We start from the raw sequence: 17,362 nt of genomic DNA on the forward strand, positions 1-17,362 counted from the left end.
CTAAAATTTTAAAGTAATAGGTAAGACATTTGCCCAAATCTATTTTAATTTGCCCCATTCTTATTATCAGTACATTTTTACCACATGTAAATAAAAGCCTTCTGCAAGTCCTTTTCTTTTTAATAAGTAAATGTTGCTGCTTTATTTTGCTTTCTTTGTTGTTCATTTTTTTTAATGAGGAGGAGGTGATTAGATTTATCTATTTATTTCTATTCAGAGGAGGTACTGGGGATTGAACCCAGGACCTTGTGCATGCTAAGCATGCGCTCTACCACTTGAGCTATAGCCTCCCCCTGCAATCTCTCTTTTGAAAATGTTCATTATTTTTTTCTGTTGGTTTGATGGTCTTTTCTTATTAACCTATCTATGAGAGAAATGATCCCTTTACTATTGGCATGATTACAAATATTTTTCCCAGTTTTTTTATTTGTTCTGTTGTCATTTGAGCTTGCAGATATTTTTTCCCCTGGAGATTTATATATTTTTATAGTCACATTTATCAGTCTTTATTTATGGCTTCTATTTTGAGTAGGAATGCAAAAAGCCTTTTCACTTAGGTTACAAAATAATTTTCTCCTATTTTCCTTCTATTTTGGTTGCACTTTTAATGTTTAGAACTTTTCTTTGTGGTGAGTGTGAGATGTGACTCGAACTCCTCATGTAAGTAGAAGAATCAAAGTTTAAGAACTGCCACTACTAATCTGCACCCACATCTGACAAACTCTGTGTTGATCACATCTGCTCACCATCATACTACAGGGCGGCTCTTTCAAGTATCTCCTTCCCCACACTTAGTGGCCTTTTCCCTCTCACATCTCATTTCGTGATGAAATACATTACTTTAAAATGTGAAGCATATTATGAAATAATTTTACAAGAGAAAATAGGAACAGGATACACTGTTTAAGGAATAACAATAAAATAAACTGCAGCTTTAAAAAATAGCCATTCCCCGCCTTCACCATGCACAGCGTCTCTAGAAGCTTCTCTCTCTCTAGAAGGTAGAGGGAGGTGCCCCATGTGCTTCTGAATTATTGAATTTCAGGACATTCCCTTTAACGATTTTCCCTATACCCTTAAATCCAGTGAGACTTGGCTTAGAAAACCCGGAGCTTGTAACTGCTGGGTCACGCCCCGCCACCCACAATTCTCACTGACATCTGTGGCTTAGTGAAGACGTGTGCATATACACCAGGGTCGGTGAAATGGGGAGGCTTCTTTATGGCTTGTAGCTTCCTGGAAGAGTCTGGAACACAAGAGGGACTTTGGATTATGGTTGAATGAGAATACCAGCTCGTTGGAGACTGGGCTCTATCGTTAGCTAGCCGTGGCCTTGGACAAGTCACGTCACCTCTCTGAGCCTCAGTTTCCCCATATAACAAGTGAAAGGGCTGGATTATTCAATCTCTGAAATAATTCTGAGATTCTTTAATTTGTCTCAAACAACTGAACATGTATTTAGAACTTTCCAAAATCCAGACAAACCACACTTATAAATCGCTGTTATTTTTGTGATTTAGAATAACTGTCCCAAGCTGGGTGTCTCCAAGCCTGGCCAGTGGACCAACTGTGCATGAATCACATGATTGCTTGTTAAAACGCAAGTTTCTGGACCCAACACAAGACCTTCTCTATAGTGATGGAGCCTGTGAGTTTGCATTTTAACAAGCCTTCTCCTGCTCCAAGTGATTTTGATACATCATAAACACATTATGCATATAAAGAGTAGACCAACCAGTCTGGATGTGTAGCTTATCTTCAGGGTCCTTAATCACTTAAGAGCTTAAGGACACAGGAACTTGAAACTAAGTTGTTAAGTGTCATTTGAAACTAAGTTGTCAAGTATCATTGTTTATTGAAATTCATAATAAATGGAGATAAAGCATCCCAGAAAATGTCAGGTAAGTCAGTGAGAATACAGAATTTGATGTGCAAACAGAAATAGGATTTTTTTCAGGAGTAGATCTGTCATGACGCATGGGGCTCCCCTGAACCAAAGGTGGATGGACAGTTAGTGACCCTAGGTTTCTAGACCAATGTCTCTCAAAGCGTAGCCTAAGTCTGAATCAGTGGGGGTACTAATACCATTGTGGCTTCCTGAGCCCCACTGAGCCAACAGAACCAGCATCTCCAGGGCAAGGACCCGGGAATCTGCATGCTTTAACAAGCTCTTCAGGTGATTCTGATGTACACGAATCAAATTTCCAAAACATCTGCTTTAGAAGAAGGGACTGTATCTGAAATGCGTGGAGACGGATTTAGGTTTATAAATGTTCTGTCATCAGAAGCTGATGTTCCCCAAGCAGTTTTGACAAGTGGGCAAAACTGTAAGCAGAGCACTTAAGCCAGATTTCAATTAAACCCTCAGTGTTCCTCGGACTCCAAGGAGCCTAATATTTGAAGACATAGTGGGATGGTTTATACTTTTTTTGTTGTTTTGTTTTAACTGATTTTCATGTACAATTATGTTTATATCAATTTATGAAAAGTTCCAATTTTCTTTAGAAGCATCGGTCTTCAGCCTTCAGCTTTCTCCCATTCCCCTGTCTGATTTCATTTCCAGCCGAACAGTGTTGGGAAACAGGCATCTTTTGGCTTCCCTTACACTGAGTCGTTTGGGAGAAGAATTGGAAGGGAGGGTTGCCTTTTGCCACTAGGCATTTGTCAGCAAGGCTCGTACTGCACTCACTGATGTGCCTGTGAAAATAAAAGGAGGGGTGTGGTCACATCAATTGGCGAGTGTCAGAACTGTCTTCATAGAAAAGGGGAGCATCCAACCCCTGTCACGGAGTTCCTGTTGTATTAGCAGTTCCCATGATTCAGATACAGGCAATTATAAGGCTTTGAGGGGTTAATTCATTGAATATTGAGAGCTGCTGTTCTGCCTGGAGTGGACAGGACCTGGGGGAGGAAAAGCACAGACTGAGCAGTGGAGTAGAGGAACGTAAGTTTGGGTTTGGGTGTGTTAAGTTGGGTATGTCTTTGGGACAACATTATCTTATTTCTGTATCATCTTTGCGTTGATTTAAACCGAACAATCTGTGAGATGCAGCCCCAAGCACTTCACATGCATAGTCTCATTTGATCTTCAGAAAATATCCCTATGAGCTGGGTACTCTTACCCCTATGGGCTGGTTACTGTTACTCATATGAGCTGGGTACTGTTACCCCTATGAGCTGGTTACTGTTACTCCTATGAGCTGGGTACTTTAAGAGATGAAGAACCTAAGACTCCACAAAGTTAACTAATTACCCAACAAGCTATTTTACTAAGTACTTAACATTATAGAATTATTGACCATTAAGAGTCAGGCTTGCATCTCAGAAGACGTCCTCAATCTAAATTCTTTTAGGCAGTTAGGAGGAAGGTCAAAGTTTCTTCCTGAGTCTTTTGGGCCTTGATTGTTTTCAGCTTGAAATAATTAGCATGCCAAGAGATATTTGGGGGTGGCAAGTTTTGCTTCCTTACAATATATACATTTAACATTGCACATAATATATATATGCTATATAATACATATTTATCAACTGACAATCTGCGAGTTGGTAAGATCCTCAAAAGAAACTGGTCCAGGGAAGTTGAAATTGCTAAGACAAAGGTGGACCAGGAAAGCATGAGGATCCTCACTGATGCTGAGTTGCCATGCACAGCAAGTTCTTTCAAGGATGCCATTTGAGCAGGTTTTATTAGCTATATTTTATCAGTCAAGCAGAATCCCACTCAGAGGGTTCACTTCTAGCTGCTGAGTTCGAAAGCAGGCGTAGACCTCGGGGTTCAGTGAGCTGTTCTCTTAAATAGGATAGCATTGTCTCCAGAGAAAATCAGATCGACAATGACCTGGTTTCTGAGATCCACCCCCACACTGCAAATAAAGCTCAAAAATAATTGCTACCACATCAGAGAGTCAGGAATTTTACTCTTAATAAAAACTCAAGAAAATAGAGACATCTTTTTTTTGTGCTTGAAATTATTTTTTGTTAAACTCTATTAAAACTATATGAATGGATTTTCAAGGTCACCCGTAAAGTATTAAAAACAGAAAAAAAATGAGGGGAAAAGTTGAGTAAAATGGGATCCCAATTCTGTAAACTCAGAGATGAAGAGAGAAGAGAGAGAGGAAGAAAGGAGACTGAAATGCAAAACATCAAATGTTACCATGGATCCTGCTCGATGGTTAGAACGCTGGGCTTCTTTCTACCCTTTTATACTTAACACATTTTCTTCCACAAAAGTATTACTTACAATAATCAGAAAAGAAAAAAAGTGTCTTTCCAGTGTAATTCTTCAATTCTTCCTGCATTTCCTTTGGGTATTTGTCCACATGGACACATTTATAGTTTATACACATTGAATCAGCATGTGTGCAAATACGTTCTGTTTCTTTCGGTTAAATCTATTCAGTTTTGCTGGACGATTATCACACTTAGCTAGATGACACTTCCCTGCGCTAGAGGAAGATTAATTAATTTAACTTTTCCTGCTGGGTATTTACATCATACCTCCTTGTCTGGTGTTGGAGGGCCTTTGCAGGAAACAGCTATTTCAGAAAGCTTGCAGACACCATTACTATGCCAATTTGTTGAGAACACCATCCTACTTCAGGCCTCAGACTTTGTGCCACAAAGAGCACTGTTCTTCTTCACTGTAAGGCACGCTTGTATCCTGTGGACAAGTCCTGTACCTGCTCGTCATGTTGTTTTTGCTGGGGCTTCTACGTAATTCAGAGCTTAATTTATGATCTTCCATTAGCAACTGCGGAGAGCTTATGGCCTGACTGTCTGCTTTGTGACTTTCCCTAAGGCCTTACCTACTATTCCATCTCTGAATTCAATTCACTCAAATTGCTTTATCCATATGTTTAAACATTATTCTGCTGCAGTTTGAATAATCCGCCTGAATTGTTCTGGGAACTAAGGGAGGTATTTCTATCTGGTACCATTTATTAAGAGCTTACCTATGTGCCAGGGACTGTTCTGAATGTCTTGGCTGCATTATCTTCTTTAAACCTTGTAACAACCCTGTGAGACAATGATTGCCACGATTTGCATTGACAGTCGAGGAAACAGGTACAGAGAGATTACATAGTTTATCGGAGGCCGCGCTTGCTCCAGAACCCGTGCTTTGAGTCACAGCTTAAAATACTGAGTATGAACATTCCCATAGCAGTGCACCATTAACCTGTTTCTAATTACACACTGTTACACAAAGCCAAGAGCTAATTTTGTTCATACTTTATAATGTCTCTTTTTCCTTTGAAAGTCTTAATGCTGCTTTTCAAAGGGGACAATATTTCTCCTTCCATTGAGATGGAGGAAAGAAATGAACTCACAGAGGAAAACAAACCAAAAAAAGGGGTGTATTCCTTCTATGGGGATGCACATGGTTAGGGAATCCTTCCTGGGCGGTGCTGTGAACAAGCGGGAGCCTCCTGGTAGATTCCATCTCCTTAGAAATCGCCTCTTCTTACTGATTGCAGCTCACACCAGGACTTCAAGTATATGATCTGGTTTCATTCTGATTCAACTCTGCTAAATAGGCACTCTCTCCACTTGACAGAAGACGAAACTGAGGCTCAAGGAGCAGAAGCCATTTGCCCAGAGGTTAAGTGGCGACAGAGCTGGCGTTCAGACTCCGCCTAGCATCTCTTTCTACCCGTGGAGTCTAACTTTCTGCTTGTCCTGACGAGTGAATGATGCTGAGAAGGGCTGGACACCTTTGCTATGAGGCAGGGGGATGAGACCCGGGGAGGCTGGTGCTCCTGCCTGTCAGCAGCTCGGATCTGGAAAACCTCAGCTGTGTGCTTCCTTCGTCTCCACTTGAAAGCTGTAAACTGGTTCCCACCGGCCAGGGTGCTAAAATGGTCTCAGAATTAGAGCGTCCGCCTGTGTGTTCTCTTGCTGTAGCAGCAGTGGGGCAGGAAGGAGTTTTCCTGGAGCCGGGCTAGCTCAGGCTGTGGAAGGTCCCAGCGTAGGTTGGGAGATGCTGTTCACCCGCCATGGAGAGTGCTTGGCACCTAAACTGCAGCCTCTGCCCTGGCAAGTCCAGCCTCCGTCCATGGAGGGAAAGGCAGGTGGAGGAGTGCTAAGAACTTGGTCGCGCACCTCGGGTTTCCCACTGCAGTAGTTCCCGAGGGCCTCCGTAACATATTACTGCGAACTTGGGGAACTGAAATAGTTCTGCAGGCAGAAGTCTAAAAGCGAGGTGTCAGCAGGGCCAGGCTCCCCTCGAAGGATCTAGGGGAGAGCTGTCCTTGGCTCCATCTGCTTCTGGGGGCTCTTGGCTTGTGGCGGCATCATTCGCACCTCTATCTCTGTCTCTGTGTGATCTTGTTTCCTGTGTGTCTCCTCTTCTTTTAAGTTATGGGATTTAATGCCCACCTAAATCCAGGATGATTTCATCTTGAGATCCTTGACTAATTACATCTTCAAAGACCCAGTTTCTAAATAAGATTACAGACTGAGGTTCCGGGCAGATGTGAATTTTGGGGGAGACACTATTCAACCCACCACACTCACCGAGGCTGTAGTGTGGTTTTCCCAACACCGGTTTCTGACAGATGTCCAGTGTGAGCACCGCAGTTCTCCTCCAGGGTCTGGGGTCTGGGGGAGAGGCCTCACTGCCCAGCGCCCCATCCGAGCGTGTGCTGCATGTGGCGGGTGACCTTGCATTTCACCCAGAGGCTCGGTGCACTCGAATGAGACACGGGTTCTTGTGTGTGAACGCCCACCATCGGGCGATGCGATCATTATGCCGGCTGGCTTCCTGTGCCTTCTCCGTCCCTGCCTCTCACTCTGTGCCAGACACTGTCATAAGCACTTTAGCTATGATTTTTCGTTTACTTTTCACAACCGCCCTGTGAGGTTGCATGTCCAGCATCACCACCGTGCACACAGAGAAACTGTTGTTGTGGGGGAAGGAATCTCCCTCTCCTCTTCCAGATTCTTCTGGCTGTTCTGATAATTACGTTGACAGGAGAAAAGCCAACAAAACTTTAGTAACGTGTATCCACAGGAGAGACCCGGGAAAACTGAGTAGCTCACCAAGATGGCCAGACGCTCACTTCCAATACCGTCTTCAGCTAAAAACAAAGGAGAATGTTGAGGGTGGGGGTTTGGGACTACAAAGGGATGGGTGTCCATTGACATGGAGATGGAAAAGCAAATGTTTGGTAAATAAAATGTTTGCTGGGCCTAATAGAGGCAAGAGGACACAGAGCGGACTCTGACGTCTGGGCCCTGCTGAGTTCCCCCAGCGCACTTAGCCCGCATTCTTTGCAGGTATGTCTGGTGGTGGCTCCGTTCTAGGAACAGGCCCTTCATCTCAATTCTTTGGGCAGCTAAGGAGGAGGTAAAAAGAAAGGCTTCCTGAGACTTCTCTATTTCTTAAAAATAATCAGCCTTAATTAATCCTTGTGCCAAAGAGACACAATTTGGGGTGGCAAATTTTGCTCATCTCCACAGTCATGCAGAGGTTCAGTCACTTACCAGGCACGTGCTGGTAAGTTTCAGAGCTGGGATTTGAACTGACATCTGACATCTGTGCTCTTACCCACCATGCTGTGTTGCTTCTCATTAAAAAATATTTTCTTACTGTAAAAAATGCAAATATATAAGCACCCATTTGACCATGTCCCAGTGTCAAGTCACCCCCACCCCTACCAGGTAAGCACTATTATCTGTTTGATATACATGCCATTTCTCCTAGACCTTTGTTGGATGTATTTATGTATTCACACATAATTATAAAATTTTATTCTGTGGGATGCTGTCAAACTCTACGCAGTAATTCACAGCTTTGTTTTCAATTAATAATAATTTTGAAGAGCCTTCCATATGTGTAGCTGTCTTTTGCCTTCATTCTCTTTGATGGCTGGAAAGAATTCCATGGTTTGCATACATCACAGTTGATTAAACTGTTTCCCTCCAGGGGACTTTTAGTAAGATGGCCATGTTAAAGCTCTGTGATGAGTCCTCTCTGCCCTTACGCAAGTAGTTCTGTAGGAATGACCTCAAGAAGTAGAATTTCTGGGTCATAGTGTTTGTAGCTTCCAAGAAAGGTTAGTCTTATTCAGCTGAGTGAGTGAGTGATTTTCTCAATGAGCTCATGGTGTGGAGCATAGACTCTGGATTGAGAACTACCCAGCTTCATATTCTGGCTCTGATGACCACCAGCTGTGTGACCTTTGGCAAATTAACCTCTCTGAAGCCTGTTTCCCACGTCTTTAAAACCCTTGTCTTCCAGAATTCATTTGAGAATTAAATGTATTGATTTAAGGAAAGTCCCTGGCACTGTATCAGACACAAAATCGAATTTCCTTAAATATTGATTCTTTTCCCATTTTCTCTTTCACTTCCATATATTTCCTGGCCTTTGAGCGTCCCTGTCTGTCAGCCCTGGTGTGTGACAAGTTCGGCCACATCATGAGCACTACCAGAAGTGTGCTGTGCTGCTTAAAAGCTGAGCATCCTGCATTCGAATTCCCTCTCTACTAACATTCAGCCATGGGACCTTAGGTTCATTAATCTCTTGGCCCTCAGTGATTTTGTTTATAAAATGATGCTAATTATGATTCCTTCACTTGGGAATGATAACTTAGGAACTTGTGCTCAGGAACCATGGTAAGGATTAAATGAGATGCGCAGGCGAAGAGCACAGTGTCTGGCACATAGTAGACATTCAGGAACAGTCTGAACAAACAAAACATTCTCTGTACTGAGAGCATTTTTTTAATAATATGCTGTGCATCATGGAATTTGCAGTAGAATGGTTGACTCTGATCCCAGCCCTTGAAGAGTACCTACCAGGAACCTGCATAAAAGATTTACATTTCAGAAGGAATCAATGCTTTTCCTGTGTCAGGACGTGAGCGGTAGCAAGAGGAAAGAGCAGCGTTTGCATAGCGCTCCTTAAGCCACCAGGTGAAGCTGTAGCTCACGCTTCATTCAACTAGGGCACAGCCACATGGGAGAGGTGGTGTTCCTGCGGGCCAGGCGGGGAAGTCAGAGCTTAGCTGTGTGCGCAGACCTACCCAGCGCCCCGCAGTCCTGCTCCTCTGACCCCGCATCCCGCCTGAAAACCTGCGCTCAGCTTGGAGGAGCCCTGCAGGGCTGCCCCGGGGGCGCACTGCCTTGGCAGGAGGACTGATCCAGAAACAGGGACGCCGCGGCACACCTTGGGCAGGGACCTCTGGGCTTCGGTTTTCTCTTCTGAAAAATTAAATGATGGCGTTCCGTGACCTTTTGACAACTTGGACAAGGCTGGCTCCAATGTTAAATTTAACGGGAACAAAGTGGGCCTTTGCTGTGTTGTTTTAACCTTCCCCTGTGTTTGAGGTTGTTAGTCGACTGTGTGCACCTCACCTCTGCTGTCTGCCCTCGTTTCTCTTCCTTCCTCCCTCCCCTCCCTCTGCCATCTCTCCCTCCCTCTTTGTCTCTTAGTCTCTTCGGATAAGTCCATCTCCCTCTGTGTCTTACTGCCTCTTTCTCCTTCTCTGTCTCTTTCCCTCCCTCTCTCTTTCTTGCTCTTGCCTTTCTTTCTCCCTGTCTTCCTGTTTTCCCTGGTGCATGCTTCCATCTGTATTGTTTCCCTCCCTCCTTCTCTGCCTTTCTCTGCCTCTGGCTTACAAGATCGCTCAGTTAAAAGAAAAATCCAATATTCACCATCCGTCTTTTTTACCCAATTCACAGTGAATATTACTGGAAGAATTAATCAACACAAATTAAACTGACAACAGCGAAAAGCACACAGGGTGAAATTTGTTATTGACGACAAACCCACAGATGACTTGAATCTTCTTGGCCAATTTCAGATCTCTGCACAATTTTGATCCCGGAGAATTGGACTTGGTCCCAATCACACCCACAAAAGAAAACCCACAATGGCAGAAGTTATAAATTAGTAAAATTTATTATGGTCAATGAATCAAATCCCTATGAAATTTCAACACAAAAGAATTGATCCCAGTGAAAATCGTTTCCAAAAAAAAAAAAAAATTGGAAACAATTCAACTATGCTAGGCGAGATACTGATCTAGGAATTAAATTAGCTTAATGGAGTTTGCTCTGAAAAATGCTTCCTTAGTGAAAATGTCTCAGTGTTGGTATAATTCTGACTTGAAAGTTTGTATTCGCAAACTCAGAGTCAAAATGTGAGTCTAGGCTACTTTTCTAAAGCCTGTTTTAGACCAAACCGTGCTGACGGCAGGTGTGGTCTCTGTATGTATTGAGTGTCTCTTGCCCAAGCCGACACCTTCATGCGTCAGAGGTACCGCTTTCTGGGCCCGTGAATGCCCTTCACCCACCAGCAGCCCTGTGCCTGGGTACCGCTTCTCCACACAGTGACGTCATCACTACCTCAACAGCCTCCTGAATTTGCAGGAGGATATGTAATTTCCTAAACGCCTTCACTCCTGTTTTCATCCACACAACAGCCAGCCCTGTGAAAGAGCTGTTGTTTCCCCACTTGACAGATGAGAAAACCGAGGCTCAGAGAGGTCCCATGATGGGGTCTCATTCACAGAACTGGCAGAGGTGGGAGTGAACCGCATCCATGGCTCCACAGTTGCCCAGACATGCTGACTGGCCTAAATCCCTGGCTGACATGCTTCTCTTCCTAGCAAGGCTTTGATGTGCCCTAAAAAAATGCATCCAGTTATCATCAAAGAGATGCTTAATTTTCAGTAACGCTTCAGACTAGACCTCCAAAACACACAGACACATAGCTCACATACACACACACGTTCCGGTTTCATTAATTCGTCAGAAGAAGTCAATGTCTAGTTAAAGGCCTCTTGAATGTTAATGAATGAATAATTAACTTTAACTATATAATTAGCCTTTAAATGTGCTGAGACCCCCCAGAGAGCATCTGAAAACACGCATAAGGAGATGATGAGCTAAAACCGGAAACTTTTGATTAAGAAATGTCAAGTCACTTGACAATATGAGTCCCCTTTCCCCAGAGGGACTGCGCCTTGACTAGGGGCCATAGCCTTACCTTTTGTAGAAGGAATCAGCTTGGCCAGCAGACAGTCTTGGGGCCAGGAGCAAACATTCAGGCCACCCTGTAGGTATAAGAAGGACCAATGCAAGGAACAGGGTCAGAGCTACACACTTGGGGAAGCTGTAGCAGCTCTTCAAAGCTGTCGAAAAATCTGGCAGGAAGCCACCAGGTTAAAGCAACGTGGGGCACATGTGACCTTCCTCCTTCCTCTACTTCTGTGCAGATTTGCAGAGAGGAGGTCTGATTTCCCCCTCTCATTCTGACTTGCTGTCATTTTTAGTCATTTGCTTTCCTTGAGGACTACTGGTGACAGGGAAGGGGCGACAGCACCCACACAGCCTCTGTGATGCCTGGGGGTGGGCGCGTCGCACGGCCAGCACAGCACGGCGTTCGTGTGGGGCTGCTGTTCTGGGCCAGTCCTCACCCTGGGGAGCCGAGGTGTTGCTTCATTTGTCACAAATGTCTGGGGAAGAGCTCAGCCTTCTGTAGGGAGTAGGGCAGAGAGGTGGGCCAGGGAGGGGCCCTGTCCCCATCATGGTTCTCAGACGGATCTTTGAGCCTTCTCCACCCAGTAGGAGAAGCACTTAATGGGTGACAGCCATGCAACCAGGCAGAGCTGGGAAGGCAGGGACGCAGACGACTTCCTCTTGAAAAGCAGAAGGAAACACCAAGCAGAGCACCTTCCCCACACCCCTTGCCTGTGAGCCCTCAAGCGTCCAGCTGACTGCTCCGAGTTCTGAGGGCCTGTTTCCTCCAGTGCTAGCTTTAATCTCCACCTTGCTCCAAACCCAGTGCTGCCAATTACCCCGCTGCAGCCTAATCCATCACTGTCTCCCACGTCACAGCTCCAGTCCCCCACATGCTTTTGGTCTAAATTGGGCTTCAGGTGGCCTTTTCCTCTTTCTGATCCTCTACCCTCAACAAGAAACCCTGGCTATCTACACCTAGACGTCTCCCCAGGGACAGAGATGGGGTGTGTGGGGGGCAAGAGATGCTTTCTGTGGAGGTGACTCCAGACCTGACATGACTGTGCATCCACTGGGAAAGAGAGAGATGAAACTGAACAACCCACCAAATCTCTTAAAACCCTTCCTTTTTTTTCCCGTAGCACCAGGCTTCATTTACAGCCGGACTCCCCAGTCCGAACTGCATAAGTAACAGAGCTGCTGCTATTCAGCCCACAGATCTAATGGGCCACGCTGTCACAGTGGTTATGTCCGTGGCCTTTCTCATCAGGCTGTGTTAAGCCCAAATGCTGCTCTGACACGTTCATAAACTGGCCAGCTGTGTTGTCGCTTTACCTCTCAGCGCCTTCGTTCCCTCCTGCTGTGCGGACAGCAGTAATCCATCCAGCTTTGCTCAGCTGGAAGGGGTAAAGGAAATGAGATCGTGCATGGAAAGTATTCAGGCCTTCATTTGCCCCAGAGAAGGCGTAAACGTTGCGAGCCCCTTTGCTATAAAATCTGAGTTCGATGGAATACATCTGTGTGTCTCGAGCATTTGAGCGCCAGCCACTGCACACACATTCTGCTTGTGTAACATCACTTTGTTCCCAACAGCCCTCAAAGGGCAGATAATGTCGGCCCCACTTTGCAGAGAGAAGAATGAGGCTCCAGACTACAGGGGCCTTGTTCAAAGTCTTCGACCACGTCAGCCCACTCTTGAGGACGTCAGCGCATTTTACATCTTTTCTTTTTAACAGCAGGGAACATTTCCCTGCAGCTGGAAAGAGATCAAAAGCAGAGGTCTTTGTGTCGGAGCAAGGAGGGCCCAGGGCCCCCCTCCCGTAGCCTCCCCCTGCCCACCTGGAGCCACGCCGTCCACGTCAGTAGCCGTCGGCCGCGCGTGCCCATTTACGCCAGAATCTAAATTCATGAAATGAAATAAAATTAAAAACCCAGTTCCTCACTCGGGCTAAAGGCACTTCAAGTGCTAGAGAGCTGTATCAGCACAGGTACAGGGTTTATTTCCATCACTGCAGAAAGTTCTACCAGACAATGCTGCCGTAGAGGGTCTGTAACAGGGAGTTCGTAAATATCGTAGGTGGGTTCAGGCTGCTTTGGCCCCTCAGAACCTCACCTGCTCATTGACAACCTAGGAAAATAATGGTAATAATGATGGTAAATCTCCCTGCTGGGCATTTGTGAGGCCCTGATGGGACAATGTATGTACAATGCTGTGCCCTTTGTCCAGCCCTGTGCAGACAATGGCCGTGTATGTCAGAGGGATGTCTTTAAACAAGCAGGTATCTGTGACCATTGCATTTAGATCCCAGAGCTCTAGAATCATCAATGAGGGAGAGAAATCGAGATTACCTGGTTCTGTGGTTTCTTTCATATGCTGTTCTCACTTTGGTTCTGACGAGGCCCCAAGACCACAGGGAGTCTTCGTGGTCAGACCCACCGAAGGGCACAGACACCAGCCCACCCAGGCACACCACCGTGTAATTGCTTTGCTCAGAATGAATCAGTTGTGTCTTTGGCAATTGTCCTCCCTCAGGCTTGATGGCATCTTGCTTTTGCAAACTTCTGTTTTCTGAGAAAACGTCCCTTTTTCCTTTGGGCAAATCTGGCTGTATTTTATTTTGCTCTACTGAAGATTTGTCATGAAATATGGTGATGCTTTGCAGAAATCTGTGCCTGTCCATAAAATACGAATTTAAATTGCGGTTGGACAACTCTCGTATGGTTGCCAGGTACAGTTTCAGATTTCTGTCCCAGAAATGCGTCAGCGTGCAGTGGGTTAATGGGATGGGGAAAAGGTCCCCCCCCATGAATACCAACAGACAGCCTTAGCATTCAAATGCCCTGTATGCACCTGTGTATGTATTTATGTTTGTTTTTTTGAGGAGTTGAGAGAAGAGAGTTGGGTGAGTCTCAGAAACTTTTAATAAGACTCAGGTTCTTGGCATCTCCATGGCAACGGGAAGTATTGCCACTGTAAGCATCCCAGCTTCATTAAGAGGACAAATACTACCCATGGCCTGAAGTCCTCAGGAGGCACGTTATCTGGAGTCTCAGTTTCCCTGCTGAGAGTGACCGAAGGTGACTGTTGGCTTGACAATTGCAGGCTATGGCAGGTCAGCAGGGCCACAGTGACCACCTCATCTCACAGATGGAAGCCAGCAGCCCAAAAGAAGGAAGTGACTTTCCCAAGGTGGCGCCACAGTCCGGATGGAGACTAGAACTCACATCCCTTCCACCTGCTCCTCCACTGCCCCTGTCACCTGCCCTACTGCCGTCATACACAAACCTACCTTTCCGAGTTCCCCATCCCAGACGTCCACAGCTCTCTGCCGCTGGCTGTGCAGAGAGGCTGTTTCCTCTTGGTTTGTCAGCTGTGTTCGCCATCACCCTTGACAACGCCCGGTTTTTCCCTCTCTTCCCCTCGGATTATCTGACCCCCTTTTGATACTCTCAGAGCATAAAATCAAGTCTCCCACCCTACAGCCTTGAGATCAAAGCCTCAGAGTCTTCCCGTTGGCGAGACCAGCCTTGTCTTCCTGCCTCATCTCTAACCATCACAGAAACAGAGAATTAAAATGAAGAACACAGCCATAAACCTTCCAAATAGTTTTGTTCCCATGGGGAGCCCTTCAGCAGCTGTCTCTGAAAGGATGCAGCATTTTACATCCTCTCCCTGCCACTTTTATTTTTCTTTGCTTCACTGTTTTATGTTCTCCTGTTAAGAAGAGAAGGGCAGTAAAGTTGAAAAAGAGTCGGGAAGTTGAGAACTCTCTGATTTAGTTTTCTTACCTACTTCGGAGTTGGGACATCCATCTCTGCATACAAAGGTGATCATTTCAGCCTTGTTAAATAGCTTTAAGACTTGGAAACAACATACATGCCCACTCATGAGGATGTAGGCCGTGACCTAAGCTCAGCCATGCCTTTGAGGGGATTACTGGATGCTTGCCTTTTCGAAGGTGCTGACTTGGGGGGGGTGGGGGACGGTAAACAGGACTTCTGAGATGACTGATGCTTTCTGCCTTGACATGCTTGGTGATTTTAAGGATATACATGTATGTGTAAACATGAATCTAGCACTTTATTCCATATAAGTTATACCTCAATAAAAATAAATGTACCAAAAAATTTTAAATAGTCTGTTTACTGACATAGAAATATGTGCCCTATGTGTGGGGTGAAATGAGAAAAGAATGCCATTGGTGAAATGGTTTGCATGGAATAATTATTTTGGCGGGAGTTGGAACAAGGGTTGCAAACTATGTCCCATGGGCCAACCAGTTTTTGTAAATAACCTTTTATTAGAACAGAGTTGAATCCATTCACTGATGTGTTATCTATGGCTGCTTTCATGCTGGCTATTAGTTTCCTAGGGCTAAGTGACAAAGCATCACAGAGCAGGAGGCTTAGACAACAGGCGGGTTTTTGTCTCATACGTCTCAAGGCTGGACGTCCGAGATCAAAGTGTCAGCCGGGCCGTGCTCCCTTTGAGGCACGTGGGAGGGGTCTGTCCCCAGCCTCTCCTGATAGATCGTAGGTTTGTGGCGGCGTAACTCCAGCCTTCGCACGGCCTTCTTCCTGTGTGCATGTCTGGGTCCAAATTTCTCCTTTTTCTAAGGACCCTGATCATATTGGATTAGGAGCCCACTGTACTCCAGGATGACCTCATCCTAACTAATTGCATTTGCAATGACGCTATCGCCAAATAAGATCGTATTTGGAGACACTGGGGGTTACGGCTTCAATATATGAATTTTGAGGAAATGGTTCAACCTATAACATGCTACGATAGCAAAATTGAGTAGTTGCAATGAAGACTATAGCTAGCCCGCAAAGCCTAAACTATTTATTACCTTGTCTCTACAGAAAAACTTACCAACCCCTCTTTTAGAAGATGTGTGTGTGTGTCTGCACACACACACACACACACACAAAATTTGGAAGGTCATTCACAAATATGTTAACAGAGATTGCCTCTGAGTTATGGAATGACAGGCAATTTAATTTTAATTGTAGTCTTAATATTTTCTACATGAATTGGGTTTCTAAAGATTATTACATAATAATTCTTGTGATACAAAAAATAGTAAACACGTTCCTTTGGGCGGGGAGAGATATTATTCCTATTTAGTCTCTCTCCGTTTCCCGCATGCAACCGCCAAGTTCTCCTGTCCCTTAATGGTTTATTTTGTTCGGATGCAAACCTTTCTAAATAGGCCACTGTTCTCCACTGTTGGGCGTGCTAAGGGCAGACACTTAGCAAACCAGCAGACTCAACTGTTTACTCACTTGGGCATAAGGATTCTTCCTGTCTTTATTTAGCTGCCTCTTGTAACTCGGAGAGAAAAGGTCCTGGCTTTTATCTCCTCATTAAAAATAGATCCTTTTATGATGATGGGATGGAGCCGTCATGAGTCATCATCTCCTGTGTGAAAGAAAGTGCGTGATGTTGGAACAGGCCTCGGGAGCTGGGCCTCAAGATCGTACCTCGCTCACCATCCCCGTGACTCCTTGGTTTCTTGTCGTTGCAGGAAACTGGACGCGTTCATCTATGACGCTGCGGTCTTGAATTACAAGGCCGGGAGGGACGAAGGCTGCAAGCTGGTGACCATTGGGAGTGGGTACATCTTTGCCACCACCGGTTACGGAATTGCCCTCCAGAAGGGTTCCCCTTGGAAGCGGCAGATTGACTTGGCCCTGCTCCAGTTTGTTGGTGATGGTAAGACCTTGGTGGGCCCCCTTCCTTCTGGAGACCTGAGACCCTCACACTGTCTCCGTTTCCTAATGGACCTTTGGGTGATGAGTTTGCTCACTAAGAGTGTTTATTGAGTGCCGATCACATGACACCATGATTCTTTAGGTTGCTTGTGATGGAAACCAATTACAGATAACTAAATAAAGGGAATTTATCAGAAGGATGCAGAAGTGTCTATCTCAGTGAATTTAGGAAAGAGTTGAGCAAATAGGTTCAGCAGGAAAAACAGGAACCAGGGCAGTCCTAGGGCCTCAACAGCAGGAATTCATAGGTCCTCTCTCTAGAGCAGTGGTTCTCACTGGGGGGGCTGGCGTGGGGGATGCAGGAGATAATTGGCTATGTATGGAGATTTGATCATCATGACAAGGAAGCTGGTTTGATACTGGCATCTAGTGGGGAGAGGTCAGGCAAACACCTTACGGTGCCCTGGACAGCCCCCTACATCTCAAAACACAGGACTCTCTGACTCCAAACATTAGCAGTAAAAAGGTTACAAAAAAAAAAAAAAAAAAGGAAACTCTGCTCTAGAGCAAGGACATTACATAACTAGGCTCTGAGTCCCAAACTCTATTTTCTAAATTCTAAATTTCAAATTCGAGAGGGAAGATTCCTGATGCATTTTGGGTCAAGGGCTCTTTC

General features: G+C 45.2%; 1 protein-coding gene across 5 annotated transcripts in view; it reads left to right on the plus strand.

Moving 5' to 3' along the window:
- GRIN2A (glutamate ionotropic receptor NMDA type subunit 2A) overlaps nt 1-17,362 on the plus strand; it is a 420,782-nt gene that overhangs the window by 359,687 nt on the left and 43,733 nt on the right. For all 5 annotated transcript variants that reach the window (XR_012061040.1, XM_072942222.1, XM_072942225.1 and 2 more), the window contains one exon: nt 16,500-16,687. Coding sequence is in view for 4 of the 5 variants with exons in the window: in XM_072942222.1 (XP_072798323.1) it covers nt 16,500-16,687 (188 nt within the window). In the remaining variant the exon portion in view is untranslated. The remainder of the gene's footprint in view (nt 1-16,499; nt 16,688-17,362) is intronic.

Source organism: Vicugna pacos, chromosome 18 (genome assembly GCF_048564905.1).
Source record: "Vicugna pacos chromosome 18, VicPac4, whole genome shotgun sequence".
In the NCBI taxonomy this organism is placed as follows: Eukaryota; Metazoa; Chordata; class Mammalia; order Artiodactyla; family Camelidae; genus Vicugna; species Vicugna pacos.